Source organism: Amphiura filiformis, chromosome 12, assembly GCF_039555335.1.
Source record: "Amphiura filiformis chromosome 12, Afil_fr2py, whole genome shotgun sequence".
In the NCBI taxonomy this organism is placed as follows: Eukaryota; Metazoa; Echinodermata; class Ophiuroidea; order Amphilepidida; family Amphiuridae; genus Amphiura; species Amphiura filiformis.
This window is the reverse complement of record NC_092639.1, coordinates 64140114-64160443: the sequence shown is the minus strand read 5'-3', so window position 1 is coordinate 64160443 and position 20330 is coordinate 64140114. Positions and strand designations below refer to the sequence as shown.

General features: G+C 36.5%; 1 protein-coding gene across 1 annotated transcript in view; it reads right to left on the bottom strand.

Moving 5' to 3' along the window:
* Positions 1 to 11541: 11541 nt before the first annotated feature.
* LOC140166569 (lanosterol 14-alpha demethylase-like) overlaps positions 11542 to 20330 on the bottom strand; it is a 36716-nt gene continuing 27927 nt past the window's right edge. The window contains exons 8-12 of the mRNA XM_072190065.1: positions 20174 to 20303; positions 18742 to 18810; positions 16561 to 16656; positions 14909 to 15021; positions 11542 to 12388 (exon numbers count right to left, since the gene is read on the bottom strand). Coding sequence (XP_072046166.1) covers positions 12145 to 12388; positions 14909 to 15021; positions 16561 to 16656; positions 18742 to 18810; positions 20174 to 20303 — 652 coding nt within the window. The 3' untranslated portion in view covers positions 11542 to 12144. The remainder of the gene's footprint in view (positions 12389 to 14908; positions 15022 to 16560; positions 16657 to 18741; positions 18811 to 20173; positions 20304 to 20330) is intronic.

The window sequence follows — 20330 nt, the reverse complement described above, 5'->3', positions numbered from 1 at the left end:
AAAAAGGTGCCTGATGGCAACCAATATGTTCTGCTTGTTGTTGATGCATTTTCGAAATGGTGTGAAGCTTTTCCTTTGAAAACAATGGAAGCCTCAGAAATTGCAAGAATTTTGTATAACGAGATCATTTGTAGATATGGAGCACCAAAGTCCATTCTAACAGACAGAGGTACAAACTTTCTTTCCAAACTACTCAAGGAACTATGTAAGATATTTCAAATTACAAAGATTTCCACGAGCAGCTATCACCCTGAAACAAATGCATCATGTGAACGAATGAACAGTGTCATTTTGCAAGGATTACGATCTTATTGCAAAGCTGATCAGTCAAATTGGCCTGAATTATTACCAAAGTATCATGTTGGCATATCGCACAACACCAGCAACACAATCTACAGGCTTCAGTCCTTACTTTATTTTGTTTGGCAAAGAATGTACACTACCGATAGATACAGCCATCTTGCCTGATAAGTCAATTCTAGGAAAACAAGGGCAACAATCGTTAGCTAACATCATGGACAAATTTGAACTAACCAAGTCAATTGTTCGTGAGAACATAGCAAATGCCAAGTCAAAATACAAACAACAATTTGACAAACGTTCAAAATTGCCCACTTTTAAAGTTGGTGAACGAGTATGGTTATATTGTAAGCAAACCCCTGTCGGCTTATCACCTAAATTGTGCAAGAAATGGTTAGGACCATACTATATTTGTGAGGCATATGACAATTTTACATATCAATTAAGACACTGTGTAACAAACAAAATTGTGAAATCCGTGGTTCATGCAAATAGGCTCAAAATTTACTTTGACCCCAAAGACCGACCAATACATGAACCTACAGGATTTGAATCCGAATCTGATCTAAACTCTGAGGAAATACCAGAATCAGATAAATCTTTGCATTCTGGTAATGCAAGTGGTATTCAGGGTCATACAAAGAGAAAAGATAGTGTTGTACCCAAAAAATCAGATGTACCCAAAACTAAAGACAGTAATTTAGTTCCCCCAATTGTAATAGGTAAACCAAGCTTGCCTTTATCCCCTCCCCAGTTACCCACAGGAAATATAAAAGTAGACGAATCCAAACAGGACAAATCAGATTTGGGACAAAAAGATCAAACAAAGGAAAATGAAACAGATGATTCCACAAAGCAACCTACTGAACCCAGCAAAGGCGATTGGTTCATTGTGGAAAAGATCATGAAATCAGCTGTAATAAATAAAAAGCTGCATTTCAATATCAAGTGGAAAAATTATAAGAAATGTACTTGGGAACCATCAGAAAATGTTCCTGACGAATTAATAAGAGATTTCTATATCAGAAAAGGCAGAAAGTTGAAGACTTGAAAAAGCATATTTGTTGTTATTGATTCGCTTTATTCGGATTTACTTGCATGATGCAAGTTCAAACACATTTTTCCCATACTGTTTGTGCTGACTTTAACTAGTTGATATATCTAGTATGTTTGGGATTGTAAAGTAGGCCTACACTCTTTCCTTGGAAACAATGTGCTATAAATTGCATCATGTACCGCTCCGTATAGCTTCCTCTTTCAGCTATCAATTAAAGTGCATTTTTCAGTGATGTAGAATTATTTTGCTATGATGCAAAATTAGAGAAATAATGTAATGTTGTTTTTACAAGTATTATGAAGAAGAATGTGAATTATGGTGTTATCTATAGGATACACCCAATTATGTTGTGACTAAGAAATGTGTAAACATTTGGATAAATGCTATAGCTTAAAATTCATGATTGTTAAGAAGAGTCTTATTGACATGACTAAAGGATAAGTCTGTCCGCTCCATTGAGCATTTTACCTTGTATTATATTGTTATACCTGTTATGTACCTTTAAGGAATTGACCATTTTGCGTCAGAATTTCCAGTTAACATAAGGTCACTCAAATCTTAACAAAATACATTAAGTAGATTATTGTAAAGTAGATTTAGAAAAGAAAGCAAAGCATACTAAACTTATAGTACTGTCAACTTTCTTTGACAGTATTATGACGTCTTGTCCTGACTAATTGTATCTATTATCATTATTATGTGTATTTTGATGTCTTCCTTCAGTACGACCATAGTGCATCTCAAGGACCAGTAATACTATGAACATGTTGAACTGATGGAATTCGCATGACCTGCAATAAACTTTGAATTGATTCTTTTGATAAATTTCATTATGAAAATAGCATGTTTTACATCGCTATTTATATTTCTTAATTATGAACTGTTTATACTTCGGTTCACAGAATACGGAGTATTCTTCTTTGGAGGAGGAGCAGATATAACAAGGGTCATTATACTAATTTAGTAGGTGTATGACTTACTCTGAGGACGGCAATGATTTATTATAATATTGTTAAAGCTTTTATTAATGTTGGCCTCCACATCCTTATTAAGATTAGGTTAATTGAATGTTGCTACAATTGCATTATTGTTTGATTCCAAGACGAGTGATTTCCCTGAAACATCAAGACAATGCATAACCTTGCATCAGTGACATCACACATTCTTAGACCATGTTTGGTGTCCTTTGTCTTATAGACAGGAAGCTATTATGTTCCTGCTCACATACCATAACTTTGGGCCAATCAGAGTTAGTTCATCTCCTACTCCCACACATATTCTAATTGTATATTAATTATGTTGTATCAACCAGTAGTTAGTTATGATTGGAGATCTGACGAATTAACATCGTATTATGGTTACATAGATATTAAATATTACTTCTACAACTTTACATCGTATTCCCCGTTTGATTCATTTATATCCCGGTCATACATATATGCACTTTCCAATCTTTGAAGTAGCCAAACCTCCTCCGTGGACAGAGTGAAAAACGGATACATTTCTTTAAAAGGACATATCTTCAAAAGTTATGAGCCGATAGAAATAATTGTTTTGGTTTATTAAAGCTAACGATTGAAGGTTTCTTTACATACCAAAATATATTTGGTCAACTTTTCAGAAATAGGAGAAAAAGAGGGCGCAATGTGGGGCCTCTTTTTTTGGGACACCCTGTATTAAAATGTTCTTGAAATCATGAATTTTCGAGGCATATTGAGTAAGTTCTTTGAAATATTTAATATGTTTTCTTTAGTGTAAATTCTGTGGACATGACATCATGATAACACAAAACTAATTTGAAAATAATTGTTTTTGAATTTATTTGAAACACAATACCGATTGTCGGGCTATTTAGTTGTCACACAAAACGTCAATAATTGCATTGAAGAGTTTCGTTTTGTACTGTGGGTATTACATATTACTTATGTAGCCTGGCCTTGTTAGTAAGTTGGGTGGGATGTCCCATTTTGTGTGTGTGTGTGGGGGGTGGAGGGTCTGGTATATTTAGTGCAGCAGATAAATGTGTGTCATTACCTATTAGGTGTTCTATGAAATGTGCTCGTCAGTTCATTTAGGATTCTTTTTGAATGGTACCTACAATATATAGGCTGGGCTAGTTGGTAAGCTGGGGTAGGGGATAATTTTGGGGTGTCTGGTATCGGTATTGCATCAGACAAAATGTCTGTCATACCCTATTTCTTGTTCTATGAAGTATGTTTGTTCATTTAAGATTTTTTTGAGTGGTACCGACAATATCTAGCCCGGGCTAGTTGGCAAGCTGGGGGTAGTGGTCCATTTTGGGGTGTCTGTTTTCGGTATTGCAGCAGACAAAATGTCTGTCATACCCTATTTCGCGTTCTATGAATTATGTTTGTTCATTTAAGATCATTTGTGAGTGGTATCGACAATATCTAGCCTAGGCTAGTTGAAAGCAGGGGGGCCGGCGGTACTTTTAGGGTGTCTGATACCGGTAGTGCAGGGGACTATGTGTCTGTTATTGTCCATTTAGTATTCTATACACTACACTCATTCATTTGGAATTGTTCCCAAGTGGTACCTTGCCTATCTATGTTTGGCTGATTTTCAGGGGGCCTGTGGGTCTGACAGGCCTTTGACAGAAGTTAAAATGTCTGCCGTTTGTGATGTTGATATATGGAGAACGTTGCGCACACTATGGTGGTGGTTTTGAATGGTACCACGCTAATCTACCCTGAACCTATTTTTCTAGCTATTTGGAGGGCCCCCTGGGGCACACACAGTGGGTGGAACCCGGCAGACACGCAATTCCGTTAATTTCAAGTGACCCCCTACACACGTCTGTGGTCAGATATTGGTACCTCGTTCGTCTACCAAAATGTCTCTCTCCTGACGGTCTATAATGCATTATTTTGTACACGAAATAATGTGTCCTCGGCAGTAAAACGTAAATAATGGGTGAGGCGCAGCCGAACCCATTATTTAAACGTTTTACTGCCGAGGACATATATGATAAGGATAATGAACTGAGTGCAATGCATTCGTCAAGATAATCGCACGCGCCGTGGAGTTATTGCATTTAGCTCGAGAGCCGATAGGCTCAAGAGCTAAATGCAATAACTCCATGGCAAGTGCAATTATCTTGACGAATGCATTTGCACGAGTACATTATCCGTCATACACTTTGAGTGTAGGCCTATTAAAACAATAGGCAATATTAATTGCTGCATTCATTATATTAGTTTTAATATTAGGGAAAATATCTTACATTTTAAAAACACCGTCAGGACATTGACCAGCTACGTAGCATTTAACTGGTAAAGAAAATCAATCCCTGTATAAGTTAGCTATCAATGGTATCGATTGCGCCATACGTCATACTTTAGTAACTTATTCACGCATGGTTTGTAACCAATTGACTTTATGTTGTGATCATTTAATATTGTGGTGGTTTCGAACACAGAGAGCACTGAACCAGTTCACCTGGAAACGATCGATTTAGATGTCCGACTAGTACTACGGTGAATATCAACTGGACTATATAGCTCTATAATTTGAACTTTAAAATCTACTTATATTAAAAGACACGACATTGGGATTTAACAATTTGTTCAGTATTATCATAGGCCTTCAAACACAATCCTATGTTATTATAAAGCATGATCATGATATTATGCGCTAGTGTGTGTTTCCCGGGCCCAGCTATGTTATTTTAGATATAGGCCTACATGTATTTCATTTGTAAAATGCTGAATATTTTGCAATGGTGTCATCTTGTATAATTATGATCCACCTGTTTTTGGCCCTTTTTAATTAATAGAAGCTCGATTATTCTCATTTGATGTTTGATTTATTTGAGGTCATTAATCATAATTTATGACAATGATATTTGCACGAGCGATTGCCGAATAGGATGCAACTCTACTAGTCTTATTACAAGACTGCCCTACCCCAACCCTAAACCCTAACCCTAAACTCCGTAAACGAGGACTGGACTCAAGTCTAGCGAGTTGCACCCTATTCGGTAATTGTACCGAATCTATTGTTTAGCGTGCAGGTTTTAGATAATGCATTGTTTAGCGTGCAGGTTTATATAATTTGGGCTGTGAAGGGTAGTTCGCGAAAATAATGCACGGGAGAAGAATACATAACGATGAATAGAAACGGGCACTAGAAGTGTATTTGCGTGTAAAGGCTAATGCTGCACCCTTTATTTCTATTCTATTACCAGAAAATAGTGCGATTTAAAGAGAAAATATCATTTTTTTGGCACAAATATTTTAAGTTGTTTACTTCAAGGTGGAGCGCGTATACGCGTAAGTGACAGCGCATATCGCGGAAATATTGCACGCGTAACCAAGCGTGATGCTGTGCGTAGAATGTGTTACGGCGCTCGACCCATTATTGCAGAATAATGGGCTCTCACGTGACGCGTTTCAACAAATCACAGTGCGCGATTTTGAATAATGGGTCGTGGAGGTAATAGAATATGAATTGATAGGCAGGAACAATGTTTATTATTATATTATTATCACTACTAGGGCTTTTTGTGGATTTAACACTATTGTCAGTCCAAATAACTTAGACACCCGGTTTTTAGGATTTATTTCGAAAAGTTTTTACTTTGGCAAAAAAGTCATGAAAGAAAAGTTGCTAAACACGGTCAGACCTAACAGAAATTAGTAGTAAAGCGTTGAAAAAATATTCTTCCTTGTCTACTTTTATTCAATTTTGACCGATTTACAGCAAGATATCTGGGTCCAGCCGAATATTCCTAATGACTTTTGATGGGATAATCTATTTACAGTAAGGGGTGTTTGAACATTGTAATCATGCATATTGATCAGTGATGCCACCCTTTTTTTTTTTTTTTTTTACTAATTCACAATAATGGCGGTCTACTCAAATGCATTCAACAAAAGCATGTTTGCAATCTACCGCGAGAGGTCGTCTCACACGCATAACAAATACACTACGATCAAATAGGTTGATGACAATATTTGATTGAATGGACTGCACTGTTCAAATCCTTTGTTTGGAGCCAATCAATTATAGGGCAAGTTACTATGCGTCTGGAGTGTATTGTGAATTATACTCCTCACCAATAACATCAGAACATTCATAGGGCATACAATTTGTATTTTCTTGGAATTGGGCCAAGCCAAAGGCATGCACAGAACAAGATTCAAACAGGACTCGGGTGAAAGTGCATAGGAACAATGCCGGAAACTACGTCACGCTATTGTTCGACCTAGGCTACATCATTTTTAACGCATGCGTGTTCGTTAATACAGCTTTAGTCTCCTCCACCTTCGCAACACGGTACGTGGAATGTCTGGAATCACGCTGACGGCGGAGGAGAATACTAGCTGGTCAGACAGTTTAATTTTATCAAGCATATAATACCTGAACAATTACCGTCATTTGATCGATTTACTACAGAATATAATTGATTATTCAAAATATAATTTTAATATTGTAAACCTGTTAACTTGTATATTTGTGTACTGAAGTATAAGGACACGTGAATAAAATCATGTCGAAGACAAAATGGCAGCAGTCTAGGATGCCTATCCCTTTGTCTATTATTCCTGATTCAAATACCGCGCCGAATTGTTGTAATTGGTTGAGGGACAGCTGGGAACACTGAGTTAATACACTAAGAATAAATATGCCAATTAGAAACACTGTCTGCATTTTATGAACTGAATTATAGTTTTCATTTTTATAAAATGTTTTTGGTGAGGAGTATAATTAATTTACTATTCATCCATTCACTATCCAAAATCACAATACCTACAAATCTGTATAATGAGACCTTCCAAAATAGTGGTACCCAACTTCTACCGGATTATTTTTAAAGTGTTGAGAAAAACTTTCCAATTTCAATAGAATTTCTGGTAAACTCTCACTCAATGCTTTGGAAACACAAAAATCCCGTTAGGTCTCAGCGAATGTTAACACTTTTCTTTCATGACTTTCTTTGAAAGTGGATATTTTTTCAAATAAGTAACAAAAACTGGGTGTCTAAGTTAATTGGACAGACAATAGTATTAAAATAACACTATGCTTCGACTATGTTTATAATTCTATTACTTTTACGACCCATTATTCAAAATCGTGCCTCACCCATTATTTACGTTTTTACTGCCCGGACACATTATTTGGGTGTAAAGGATAATGCATTACCCTTTATTTCTTAATTCTATTACCTCCACGACCCATTATTCAAAATCGCGCACTGTGATTTGTTGAAACGCGTCACGTGAGAGCCCATTATTCTGCAATAATGGGTCGAGCGCCGTAACATTCTACGCACAGCATTACGCTTGGTTACGCGTGCAATATTTCCGCGATACGCGCTGTCACTTACGCGTACGCGCTCCACCCCTTGAAGTAAACAACTTAAAATATTTGTGCCAAAAATGATATTTTCTCTTTAAATCGCACTATTTTCTGGTAATAGAATAGAAATAAAGGGTGCAGCATTATCCTTTACACGCAAATAATGTGTCCTCGGCAGTAAAAACGTTTAAATAATGGGTTTGGCTGCGCCTCACCCATTATTTACGTTTTACTGCCTCGGACACATTTGGGTGTAAAGGATAAAGCATTACCCTTTATTTCTTAAGTAAAGGATAATGCATTACCCTTTATTTCTTAAATAATGGGCTCTCACGTGACGTGTTTTAACAAATCACAGTGTGCCATTTTGAATAATGGGCCATAAGAGTAATAGAATATAATATAAGGACTCGGACTCAGACATTGAGGACTCGGACTTGGACATCAAAGACTCGGACTCGGACAACAAAGACTCGGAGTCGGACTCGCTTTCACTTCTTTTTCATTAACTATTATAATTATATTAGACTTTTTCAACACGGCAAGACCAATTCAATAAAAGTTGTTCTTCCTTGGGGTCGTGCATAAATAAGCATACAAAATAATAAAATAATTACAAGAGCTTGTTAACTAGGGTTAACCATATTATAAATACAAAATTATTATCAAAACCCAAAATAACACTTTCATGGTTATATACTTACAGGTATTACGTTTTTTTTAAAGATTAATAGTAATGTTAAAGAGTTATGGATATAATTTTATAGTTCATTCCAGCTTAATACCGCTACAGATTGCGCATTTACCTAGCTGGGGGGAGGGGGGTTGGGGTTGGTTACAACCCCCGAGCTAGGTCCTAATTTTCTGTCCGATTCTTCTTTCTTCTTCTTCTGGCAAACTTCAAAATGCTTCTCCTCCAACATGTTACACTCTACAATTACGTAACTTGCACAGATGTATCGGCTATATCTAGTGCCCATAGGGTGCAAAAAGAATCGGGGTCAAAGGTCATTAAGGGGGCATTTTCGGTATATAACCAAATAAAATGCTTCTTCTGCCACATATTACATAGCACTATATTACGTCACTTGCACATATGCATCCGCTATACCCAGTGCCCACAGCTTGCACTCAGAATTGGGGTCGAAGGTCATTAAGGGTCAAATCTTCATTTTCTGGACATCTGTAAGGGGTATGGGGCTCAAACTCAGTGACAAAAAATCTCATGACCAGGGGAATATTTTGCAGGGGTCAGGTCAAAGGTCATGCAGAGGTCAAATTTTCTAAATGCATTTTCTGGGCATCTGTAAGGGGTACGGGGCTCAAACTCCATGACAACAAGCTTAATGATCAAGAGAACATTTTGGAATACTTTGCAGGGGACAGGTCAAAGGTTATCTGGGGTCAAATCTTAGAATTTTATTTTCTGGACATCTGTAAGAAGTACAGGGCTCAAACATGGTGACAACAAACCTCAAGACCAGGGAAACATTAAGGAGCATCATGCATCGGTCAGGTGAAAGGTCATCTGGGGTCAAATCATATAATTGTATTATCTGGACATATGTAACTCGTATGGGGCTCAAACTCGGTGACAACATACCTCATGACCAGGGGAACATTTTTGGAATTGTTATGTGCCACCCACAATTATTCCATAATAATCATTAAAAGTTATATATTTTGTCATCAAACATTAATTTTCACTTATTTTGATATTTATCTCCATTTGTTTGTGCATGGAATATTCTAGAAGGCTAATGATTAAAGTGATCAAGAAATTCATATATCTAGTAATGTGGAGAAAGTTCTAGCAACAATTAGATCATACTCTAATGGTCATGATTACTTAATTACCACAGTAGTAAAGTGCTGGCAAGGTGCCAAAAATCGGGGTACAGTGTCTGATTGGTTTGTGTTGAGGTAATGGGCTATTTTTAGAACTATGTGTACAGAGTAAGTGATCTGATTGGCTTGTGGTAATTTCATACATATTGAATAATCACTTATACCAACATGAATTACTCCAGAATTACATATCTTAGAAGGATTTATACAATAGACCACATTTAAATCACCCATATATGTGACCAGCTCCAACAAAACCCGGAACAAGTCGTCAGGCATGTCTTTGAGTTATATGCCTTTACAGATGACATTCCCATAAACAAAATCAAATTTTTGAATTCTTAATTTCATGGTATTTGACCTTGGGACTGAGTGGACTTTCAAATCCTTGAATGTACTTATTATTTATAAGAGTTGTGAATACTCTCAATCATCTGGGAATCATAAACGAGAGATAAGATTAACTCTAGTCAACAACATAAACATACCTTGGAGCAACCAACGTTGCGGCCAGAAGCACTGACCTTCAGCTGGGTTGTGATGGGAGGGACAGAACCATCAGAACTCTACCTCGCCAAATGATGTCACAAGGTGACGTCATCGGGAGTCAATGTGTTTAACATCAAAACCCAGCTGAAGGTCAGTGGTTCTGGCCGCAACGTTGGTTGCTCCAAGGTATGTTTATCTGGTTGACTAGAGTTAATCTTATCTCTCGTTTATTAACCCTAACACCTAAAAATCTTACAAAATCTTACAAGGAAAACCACTGCGCATGCATGCATTCCAAGTGATGGCATTGCGCAATCACCCTAAGTCATTTATGGGCACCAAGTCGCTGGCCGGGCAAGCGACTCCCCGTGGCATGAGGTCGGTGATCGTATGCGTGGCACCCGAGGGGTCCCAGGGTCAATTCCGGGGGTGCCAAGTGAAATCTTTCTTCATCTTCTCTCCTTTTTCGTCCCTTATCTGTCTTCCGATAGCAAAAAAGCATGTTCCTTGTTAGGGTTAATAAGAGGTTTATTTAATCAATAATTGACAGTTGAACTATGATAATCCCTATTCAATCCTGTGTAAAGCAGGAAACTAATTAGCCCATTACTTAGAATAGCAATTTGGCAAAAATATTAAGGTATCATTTGCAAAATTATCCATATCTTGAAAAGTATTGATGCTATGTATATAATTTTAGTATCATTTTGAAGCTTATTGTCCTGTGCTGACATTTGTATTCAAATGATGAAATGTCAAATATGCGACTTGTTTCTTGTTTTGTCAGAACGGGTCACATATATAATCTTTCCCTTCTGACTTAACTACTTGAAGTAGGTGATTAAGAAGATTTAATAGAACAATAGATGTCCCAGGCAGTCTATACCATATAACCATTAACTATTATGGGTTTCCTTTTAAACTGCTTTAGTTCAATAATAAGCAGTTTAAGTTGATTTAAAACTAGATCATCTCTTACTTTGTGAATACAGATTTTGTTAAAATAAAAAACTACACCACCACGTCTATTAACATAATTTCCATTTAGTAGTCTATCATTTTCATACAAGAATTATTATCAATATTTATAAGACCCTGCTTGAATTTTGATGCATTTCAACATATAAATTCTCTTTCACTAATTTGTTACAACTGTCATTATTTACAACAGAATAGTTTCAAATTAACATTACATTAAGGAAATGGATATTTAAGTTTGCATAGTATTTTTCTGAATACGAGGAATGTCCTTCTGATATCAAATAATTTTGAGTTTTTGAAATTCGCCACATATTATGAAAAGTAAGTAAACTTTATTATTTTCCCCCCAAAGACCTAATTTGTTGGGTGGGGGGGGGGGGGGCAATATCTTTAAGACGAAAGATCAAAGTTTTCAATTTTTAATCCTCGGTTTTTCATCCCAGCTACATACACTTTAAGTTCACATCACTAGATTTATAAAGTTTACTTCAAGGAATGTTTTAACATTAAAAATATCAAAAATATCAATTTTAAATCATTTGCCATAAAATATGCATTATAACGCGAATTTAAAAAAAATGATATCGGGACATTCTTCATATTCAGAATGCAATTCCATATGTCCGATGTGCTCTCATGTCTCACAAAAATACTGTCCAAACGTTGCTGCCAGAGCCCATAAAGGCCCATTTAGTGATTTGCTCATCCGGAGGATCGTAAAAATCATTAAAATTCACATTTTCGTACCTTTGTTAGTGTCATATATGTGCTAACATAGCCTGCTAGTGGTTAACCCGAAAGCCGTGTATTAAGACAAAATAAAACATTTTACATAAATCTGTAATTTCTCTACTTAAGTAAACAAATTGGCTACGGCACTTTACTACTGGTGATAAAATCATTCTTTTGTACCTTACATTTCCAAGAATAATTTAGGTATAAACACATGTGGCTGTTCTGAACATAAAATGTGACATAATTACATAATGTAGTCAGCCCCTAAAATCAGGTTAGGATTAGATGTAGTGTTTCAGGGATAGAGGGCGAACTATAGTTTGCAATTATAATCAAAATTTTGTCCATATGTAATATCCTACTCAACACTACATATTACAGGTGATCTATTCCCTGAGAAGGTAGTCCAAAGTTTACTGTGACTTTTGGCGCAGTTGATACCTAATATTGGGATTGATTGGTTTGTGTATCATGGTTGCATAGTTAGTTGGTGGAAACTGACCATCAACAAGGTCAAATTCAAATTTCCTTAGTAGTACTGACCAGATGGTCTTCATTTGAAGCTGAGCAAAGTGTTCGCCAATACAGCGGTGGCGCCCAGCACCAAATGGAATGAAGTTGAAATTATCACTCTTGAGAGTACTTTCATCTAGAAACCTGCAAATGAAGGCAAACATAAAATTAAACCTTGTCGAGATTACTAGACCTATATTATATTTTATCACTAATGCCAACCATTTTAAATTGATGTACCTTATTTTATTACTTACATCTATACCCCTAGGCTTCGCAGAATTTTAAAATATCCACTTGCCGACAATTCCAATTAATAGTAATCCACTTGCTTAACTTGTTATTTTACTTGCCCTCTTTGCAAACAGTTATTCATCTTCAACTTATGAAGTTACAATATAGGAGTCAGCTTTTAAGACTTAGCATGCAGTGCACTCTATTTCTTTTTGCGTGCACCTTATAGATAGATTTATTATTATCTTTTCACTCATTATATGATATAAGAATAATACATAAGAATAATACATTATAAAGATAGAAGGAATAATACATATATAATAAACTATGGAAATGCATAATACAACGATGAGTGAAGGAATTACAATTGAGGCCCAAAGGCCTCTAGCTCTGTAACCCCTTGATACAGGTATATGGCATTTATTTGACATGGCAGCAGGTTGGTAGACAACAAAATTGCCGAGTCCAACCAACCAGCTGTCACCATCAATGACATATCCTATGTTAACATAGAAGAAAAAAATAACAGGGTGCCAAATACATGCAAATGGAAAATGCAATGAAATGCATGATAGAACAAGTGAAACAAAGGCATTTACTCTAATTTGGAATATCGTTATGATAAATGTAAACAGTACTTTCAGCAAAATAAACTGCAAAGGCACAATAAAGTACTCAAGCGCATGTGAACTGGAAATACACAATCTCGTTGCACTGACAAAACTCTGGCTAATTACACTGAAAAGAAAATTATAACTTAAATACATGATAGATTCATGTACCATGAACATGTCTTAAATCATGTTTAAATTAAATATAATAGTTGATCAAACAAAATAATAAAAACAAAAGTACTCAAACGCAGTAAACCGGTTCATGTAGGAATGAACATGATAAAAGGGGCCCGCAAAAATAAATACCCCGCACTGCATGCTATTACATATTGTCTGGATTGGAGGTGTAAGGAAAAATCTTGGAGTACCCACCTCTCTTTCTCCAAAATGTACCCCCAAAATGTGAAGTGCTGATGACAGAAGGTATTTCCTTCCCAGTGGCGTAACTGGGGGGGGGGGGGGCAGGGGGGCGGGCAGGGGGCAACGTTCCCCGGGCGCCACCATTAGGGGGCGCTAAATTGACCAATTCAGCATCGATTCTGTGTCCCTCCAAGCGATGAAAGTCAAAATTGTCAGCACAAAATCAATTGAAAGAACATCTTAAGACCGATATTCAACTTCTAGTATTCAAAATTAATTAGTGGTAGGCTTTATTTGTCCAATATTTCTTGCGCGATGCCCACGATTGATTCAAGAATGGGTTGGGGGGCATTATGTAACCTTAGCCCTGGGCGCCACAACCCCTAGCTACGCCACTGCCTACGATATCACTGTGTAAGATATTCTCGGGGGGGGTAGGGCGCCAATTTTGTTTCTTGCCCCGGGCGCTACCAACCCTAGTTACGCCACTGTTTTAATTAACTTATGTATAGTGCTATAAAACAACTATTGTCTTAAATTTGTGAAATGGAATATAATCAATCGGTGGAAGATGTATTGTTCCATTAAGGAATTGAACAACCCATCTTTCACCTCGTGGTTTTACTTCGACCAGCACACTCATCACAGACAGTTCGGCAGAGTTTCCTTTTCTGGAAACATTCTGGAAGGCGGGCATTTTAAAGAACTTATTTTATTTCGTTACCCCTAAACAGATTATCGACAAATATTGCAAACATAGCTATATATAAGCATAATTCTATATTTTATTCTATAATTCTATATTTTAATTATCATGAAATTATTAAGCGATTTTATTGGGGGGGCAGTTTTGTTACATGGTTCAGTGTACAGGACTAAATTAATTAAAACACTAATATTACTTAAAAATTGCACGACAGAAATTTATTTGCTCTGATAGAAAGTTGCATATTTATATTAACTATCTAGTCTTATTATGGTTGTTGGCACGATCGTATTTGTAATGTCGTGTCCGTATATTATTACGTAATATAGTAATATTTATTGGGAACATTTTGTCAAGCTCTCCATGAAAGATTATAAAATAAAGCCAAAGAACACATCAACATTATCTAAATACAACCATATTTGCTGTCAGTAAAAGCTATCAACTTAAACACACTTCCTTACCCAAAACATTGTCTTTCCAAATAGGACTACTAAAATCCAGGGCAGTGCATTGTGGGAAAAACTTCCTTAAATAGAATGTTTCCAAAAAAGGAAACTCTGCTGAACTGATAGACATGCAGTTAATATTTGTATACTAATACACCTAGATGGATAGAGACACTAGAGGTTAGGAGTCTTGACTTAAAGGCACAAAACGCTAGTACCACCGCCGCGGTTTGAACTCGCAACCCTATGATTACGAGCCACTGTTCCTCCTAATTACACCCCACAAACACAATCTTACCTATCTGGATTGAAAGCATTTGGGTCTGGTGACCAGTTCTCATCAAGGCACTGGTTAACAATTGGTGACACACATACTGTGTGTCCTGGTGGAATGGTGTAGCCTCTGTAGCTCTAAAAACAAAGATGAAGGTAACTGGTCATGTACAGGTCAATATTTTTAGCATGCTTTATGAGAATAATCACTATGTTGTCATACATGAGAATAACAATACAGCAACTAACTACGTGTAGAGGTATCAATATTATAAGCAAGCTCTTGACACTATTAGATGCCTATAATACATGTAGATTTTTAGAATGGAAAAGAGAAAGGATGAGTGTATAGGCCCAATCGGCATTGGAAGTTTGCAATGCATTGTAGGACAGTTTTTGCAGTTTTGGGACACTTTGTCCTTTGACCTTTCAGAAAATTCAGAAATATTGGTTTTTTGTACGTACAAAATATAATCTAAAATATTTTACAATATTTAAAACAAATATAAAAAATATTAGTATTTTATAAATTAATTATTTGGTATTTTTAATGATCACAATTATAACAATAATAAGAAAATTAATAATAATTACATCAATTTTCCCGATATGTCAGAGGTCAAAGTGTCCCAAAACTGCTCTCCAAAACCGGAAGTTAGAATAGTGATTGGGCTTTTGTCACACTTTTGTATCGACTAGATCAAACCATGCTGTTAATCAACCTACTGTCCCGTTACATGTTAAAGTCGGGTGGGGCTTCATTGCCAAACATGCATATTGGTCCAAATCGAGATTGTTCATGTACATTTGTACTGCAATGCTGATGGTCAGAATTGTGTTGGGGTGTCATTTATCTCTGCTGATTGACAAACTGTCTTACTAAAGCACTTTTTGATTTTCAAAGTCGTTCCTTTTGTTTTTGCTGGAATGGGACATTACTGATAACAAGCTATGTGCCATCATACTGCTCTGAAAAATGGCAGAGGTGATTTGGTCCCCATGAGTGGCAATACAATATAGTGAGTCACTATTGGTGGCCTATATAAGGGCTGCTACAGACTATGAGTATTCGACGTAGAATATCGATGTAACATATGTCTTCGTTATTTAATCTATTTCCAGTAGTACAAATTTCTAACGAATGCTTGATGCTTAAAATCGATAACATGTAATGATTTTACGTCATCAAACATTCGTTGGAAGTTTTAGAATGGTAATAGATTAAATAACAAAGACGTGTTACATAGAATATTCTACATCCACTAAAAAGTCCGCAGCGGCACTAAATTGTTTGGTTTGAATAAGCCCTTTGGCAATTCCAGATCATGGTGCATCATGGGTAATATTTGCCGATAAAATTGGAGATAAAAACGATGAGGCTACTGTACATTTTCAATGGGGTGAACTTTGACGTTTGCATAAAAACGTTTTGTACTGGAATTTCGCTGACAGTTTGGTCTTCACTCCTTCACAATATATTTGAATTTCACAGGAAATATTAACATAGGAATGAATAAAAAATGTTTTACAAAATTATCTTTTTGAAGGAAGTGCAAAGTTCGCCACCATTGCAAACGTACTGCAGCCTCCTCGTCTTCATCTCCAATTTTATCGGCAAATAATACCCATGATGCATCATGATTCTGGAATTGCGAAAGGGCTTATACGCACACTTACCAGTGGCACTTTAGCCAATCTTAACATAGTCGGAATAGGTGCACGGAGACGTAGGGCTTCCTTCACACAACGGTCTAAATAGGTCATCTGCATGGTCTGTAATAAACAGGAGATATTTATGTAGGATCAGGTAAAATATTCCGGGACGCACTATTAGATATTATCGGGGGGGGGGGGTGGTAAGGGTCAAGCAGATTCTTTTTCGCTGCCTTTGGCGGCATTTTTTCCCCGCCGAAGTGGGGAAGTTGTCTTTTTGCAATTTTCATGTATACCTTATACAGAGTTGGGTAGGGAAATCATTTTAACGCATCAGTGAAGCAATTTTGTTTTTCTCTCACTCTTCAAAAAACTCCATAGCCCCCACCATAATATCTAATGGTGCGTCCCTTACTTTAGTGTCTCTAGTCTTTAATCAACATGAAATATTTGTACTTGATGTCATTTATGTAAGGCTCAGTCAAATCTTTACTACAGTCTGTCTCTTGTCTGTAATGCAAAGCACAACGGAAATGTACAAAATATTGAAGCCAAATATCCTGATCCCTACACTTGCATTATATTGTATACTGCGCCAAAAAGTATCCTTACACTTGGAAGAAAAATCTCAAAACTAAATTTCAAAAAATTTCAAAACTAAACTAAATTGGGTAAATTTATTTGAATCCAATGTGACCACAAGAAGTAAAGTTACAAGCAATTGAATAGACGAACGTCCCATTAATTTTAAAAGTGACAAACTGGTCTATACAAAGCGCAAAAAGATTCCAACAAACACAACAAAGAGACAACACTGTTTCTTCAATGAAGCTTTATCTAAAGCAGTTTTTATTTCAGCTTTTACGTCTCTGTACTTTTCATAACTTTCATTTTACTTCTCAGTTCTTTTGTTTCAGTTTTCTTTTGTTCCTTTTGTTTTAAATTAAAGGCACGCATAAATTAGCCATTCACCACTCTCAAACCAGATGTTTAGTCCGTGGAGTTTTGAATAAGCCAGTTTGTCACCTTTAAAACTGGACCTACGTCTAATCAAATGCTTGTAACTTTGCTTCTTGAAGTCACATTGGATTCAACGAGGTGTCATAATGTGACGGATTTGATAGTGCATCTATTAAAGGTCCGTGACCCGATCGACAGCATCATCCCCCCGATATTTTTCATTGTTGATGAGGTTTTAGTATGATAGATACTATTTTTCTCATTACTATCCTGAAATTTGACGCTCCAAGTCGATGTATTTCCGGAGAAATCATGAATCACAGCGGTTTTTACAGGTTACCAGTTTGTAAATACTAAAACTTCGTCGGAATTGTGGGACGGAATTATTGCGAATCATCAGTCTCCTCAACAGCTACTTTGGTTTCGCGTCATACACATTCTGTGAAAAAAAGCGAACCACACTAACTGCTGAGGAGACGGTACGCCGTATATACTTATACAATTCCAAGATAGACGAGGTGGGCGATTTAGCTCAATCGACTAGCGCGTTGTGTATTACCCGAAAGATACCCGGTTCAAAACCCGGTTTCGGAAGTTTTTTTCCTCTCCATTTTTAACCCAAACTTTTTTATATTCATTTGAAATGTACATATTGCAAGGGGAAATATATTTTGTTTCCTTTTTTTCTGAAACGGAACGAAAAAAACAAATATTTTCCGTTCAATACGGGCCGGGCATTGTACAGCATTGTCGTCATACGAACGGGAATTGTTGTTGTTGCTTGCCTGCCCATAATGCAATTCACGTATACCAAGGTATTGGATTGCAAATTTGGCTATTTATTCACATTTACGCTGAAAATGCTCTCGTTTTCTCACAAAGCAGCATAAAGGGGCAATATTTGATATTATTATGTAATTTTAAAGACAATCCATATCCAAAACCAATAGGGTTACCCCCCTTTAAATAAACAAATTTATTCCAATATGGTTCTGTTTTGAAATTGTGTTTATTTTTCCAAGTGTAAAGATACTTTTTTGGGCGCAGTATATAATTATTATTACTTTTTCAGAGTCTTGGTATTAGCAGCGACTTATCCTGCGACGCCATCACGGTATCTTCATTCAATTGAATATGACCATGTGACCGGAGGATTGTAAGAAGACGCCGTGATTGTGTCGCAAGCTACGTCACTGCAAAGACTCTGAAAAAGGTAACTTTTAAAGCAAATTATTAGACTGTTACCTCATCATAATCTGGAATGTACTCTGGGTCTGCCCCACAGATGCGCTGTTGCTCTTCATAACAGCTTTCCTGAAACATAAACACAACACAGTGCTTAAAAATAAATTACACCAAAATATTGCAAATTTTTCATCTGAACATGAAGATTTGTCGAAGAAAATGAGTAAGAATTCTGAACATATGGCTGTATATGTGTGACCCAATCAAAGTACTCATTATCCGGATCCATGTTTTACATCCAAAACTCTGTAACCTATTTGTCATTCCAAAACAATGCTTCACTAAATTTTCCCACTTTACTTTAATATTTCTTTTTTCTTATCCTCCCAAATTTGGGACCCCTGGATCTTGGGCCCAACTGGCCATGTGGTAAATTCAGCCCTGGTGAAATGTGAACCTTAAAAACATATCAATCACACACAAAAAATCCAAGTCACTCCATTCATTTAGGGATTCAATCATGTTTTACCGTTGTAAACCACGCAGACGCGCCGGACGCGAGTTGTTAAACGGTGATGAACAACGGTGAAACATGATTGAATCCCTTTCAACAACGAAAAGAAGCTAAAGATCGTATTATTTCATGAGGAATGTCAGTTAATCATTGCCACTCAGCCTTACAAAAACTTCGATGATTTTTCTGTTAAAATCAGCAATAAAACTGGGATAAAACTACAGAATAAAACTGCAATGTTTAGCCGCTGAAAAATAATGAATTTAATTTGTAAAGCTTGCATACGCACACAGGTTCCAAACATGACGAATTTACCCGCTCTCGCGTAACGCGTAGTCTCGCTCGCGTTCGCGTATACGCTATAGTAAAAGTGTGGATTCATCACGGATTAACAACGGTTGGTTCCTGTACAAAGGTATAGGAGGAGTTGTTGAAAATACTATGATCCATAATAGACGCTATTTCACAAGTTGGCTTAAAAAAGGTATAGTAACTAGAAAAATAATAAAAAACAGAGTTTACAAAATCAGACTTGATTCTGACCTCTTCATACCGTTGAACCAATAACATACAGTAAGCCAAAAAATTAAGGTACCACTTGTGTTCACCCCTGTATATACTACATAAAGACAAATGTGTCAAAATTAAAACAAGCAGCCGATGCCTGTACTCTTTAGCTCTGATTTAAGACCTTATTTGTTGAAATTGGTTGAGAATTAAAGAAACGGTAGTCCAAAACCTGATGAAGATACGAAATAAAAAGTTGCACATTTGTGTTCTAATCAATGAAAGCACGACGCTAGTTTTTCGTGCTAATCAATGAAAGTACAGCGCTAGTTATCTTGTTTGCGAACAATCTTTATTTCTTAAACAATTTCAACGAATGAGGTCTTAAATATTACATATCTGCCTTTGTTTAGGATATACAGGGGGTGAACCGAACTGGTACCTTAATTTTTTGGCTTGCTGTATTCTCACCTGTACTTGTTTATTTTGTGCTAGAAAGAATCCTAACCAGGAACTGGTAGTAGTTGTTGTACTCTGTCCTGCCATCAGTAGTGCTATACACAAACCGGCTATCTCCTCATCAGTAAGGTGCTTGCCATTTCTATTAGAAATGCAAAATTAAGATAGA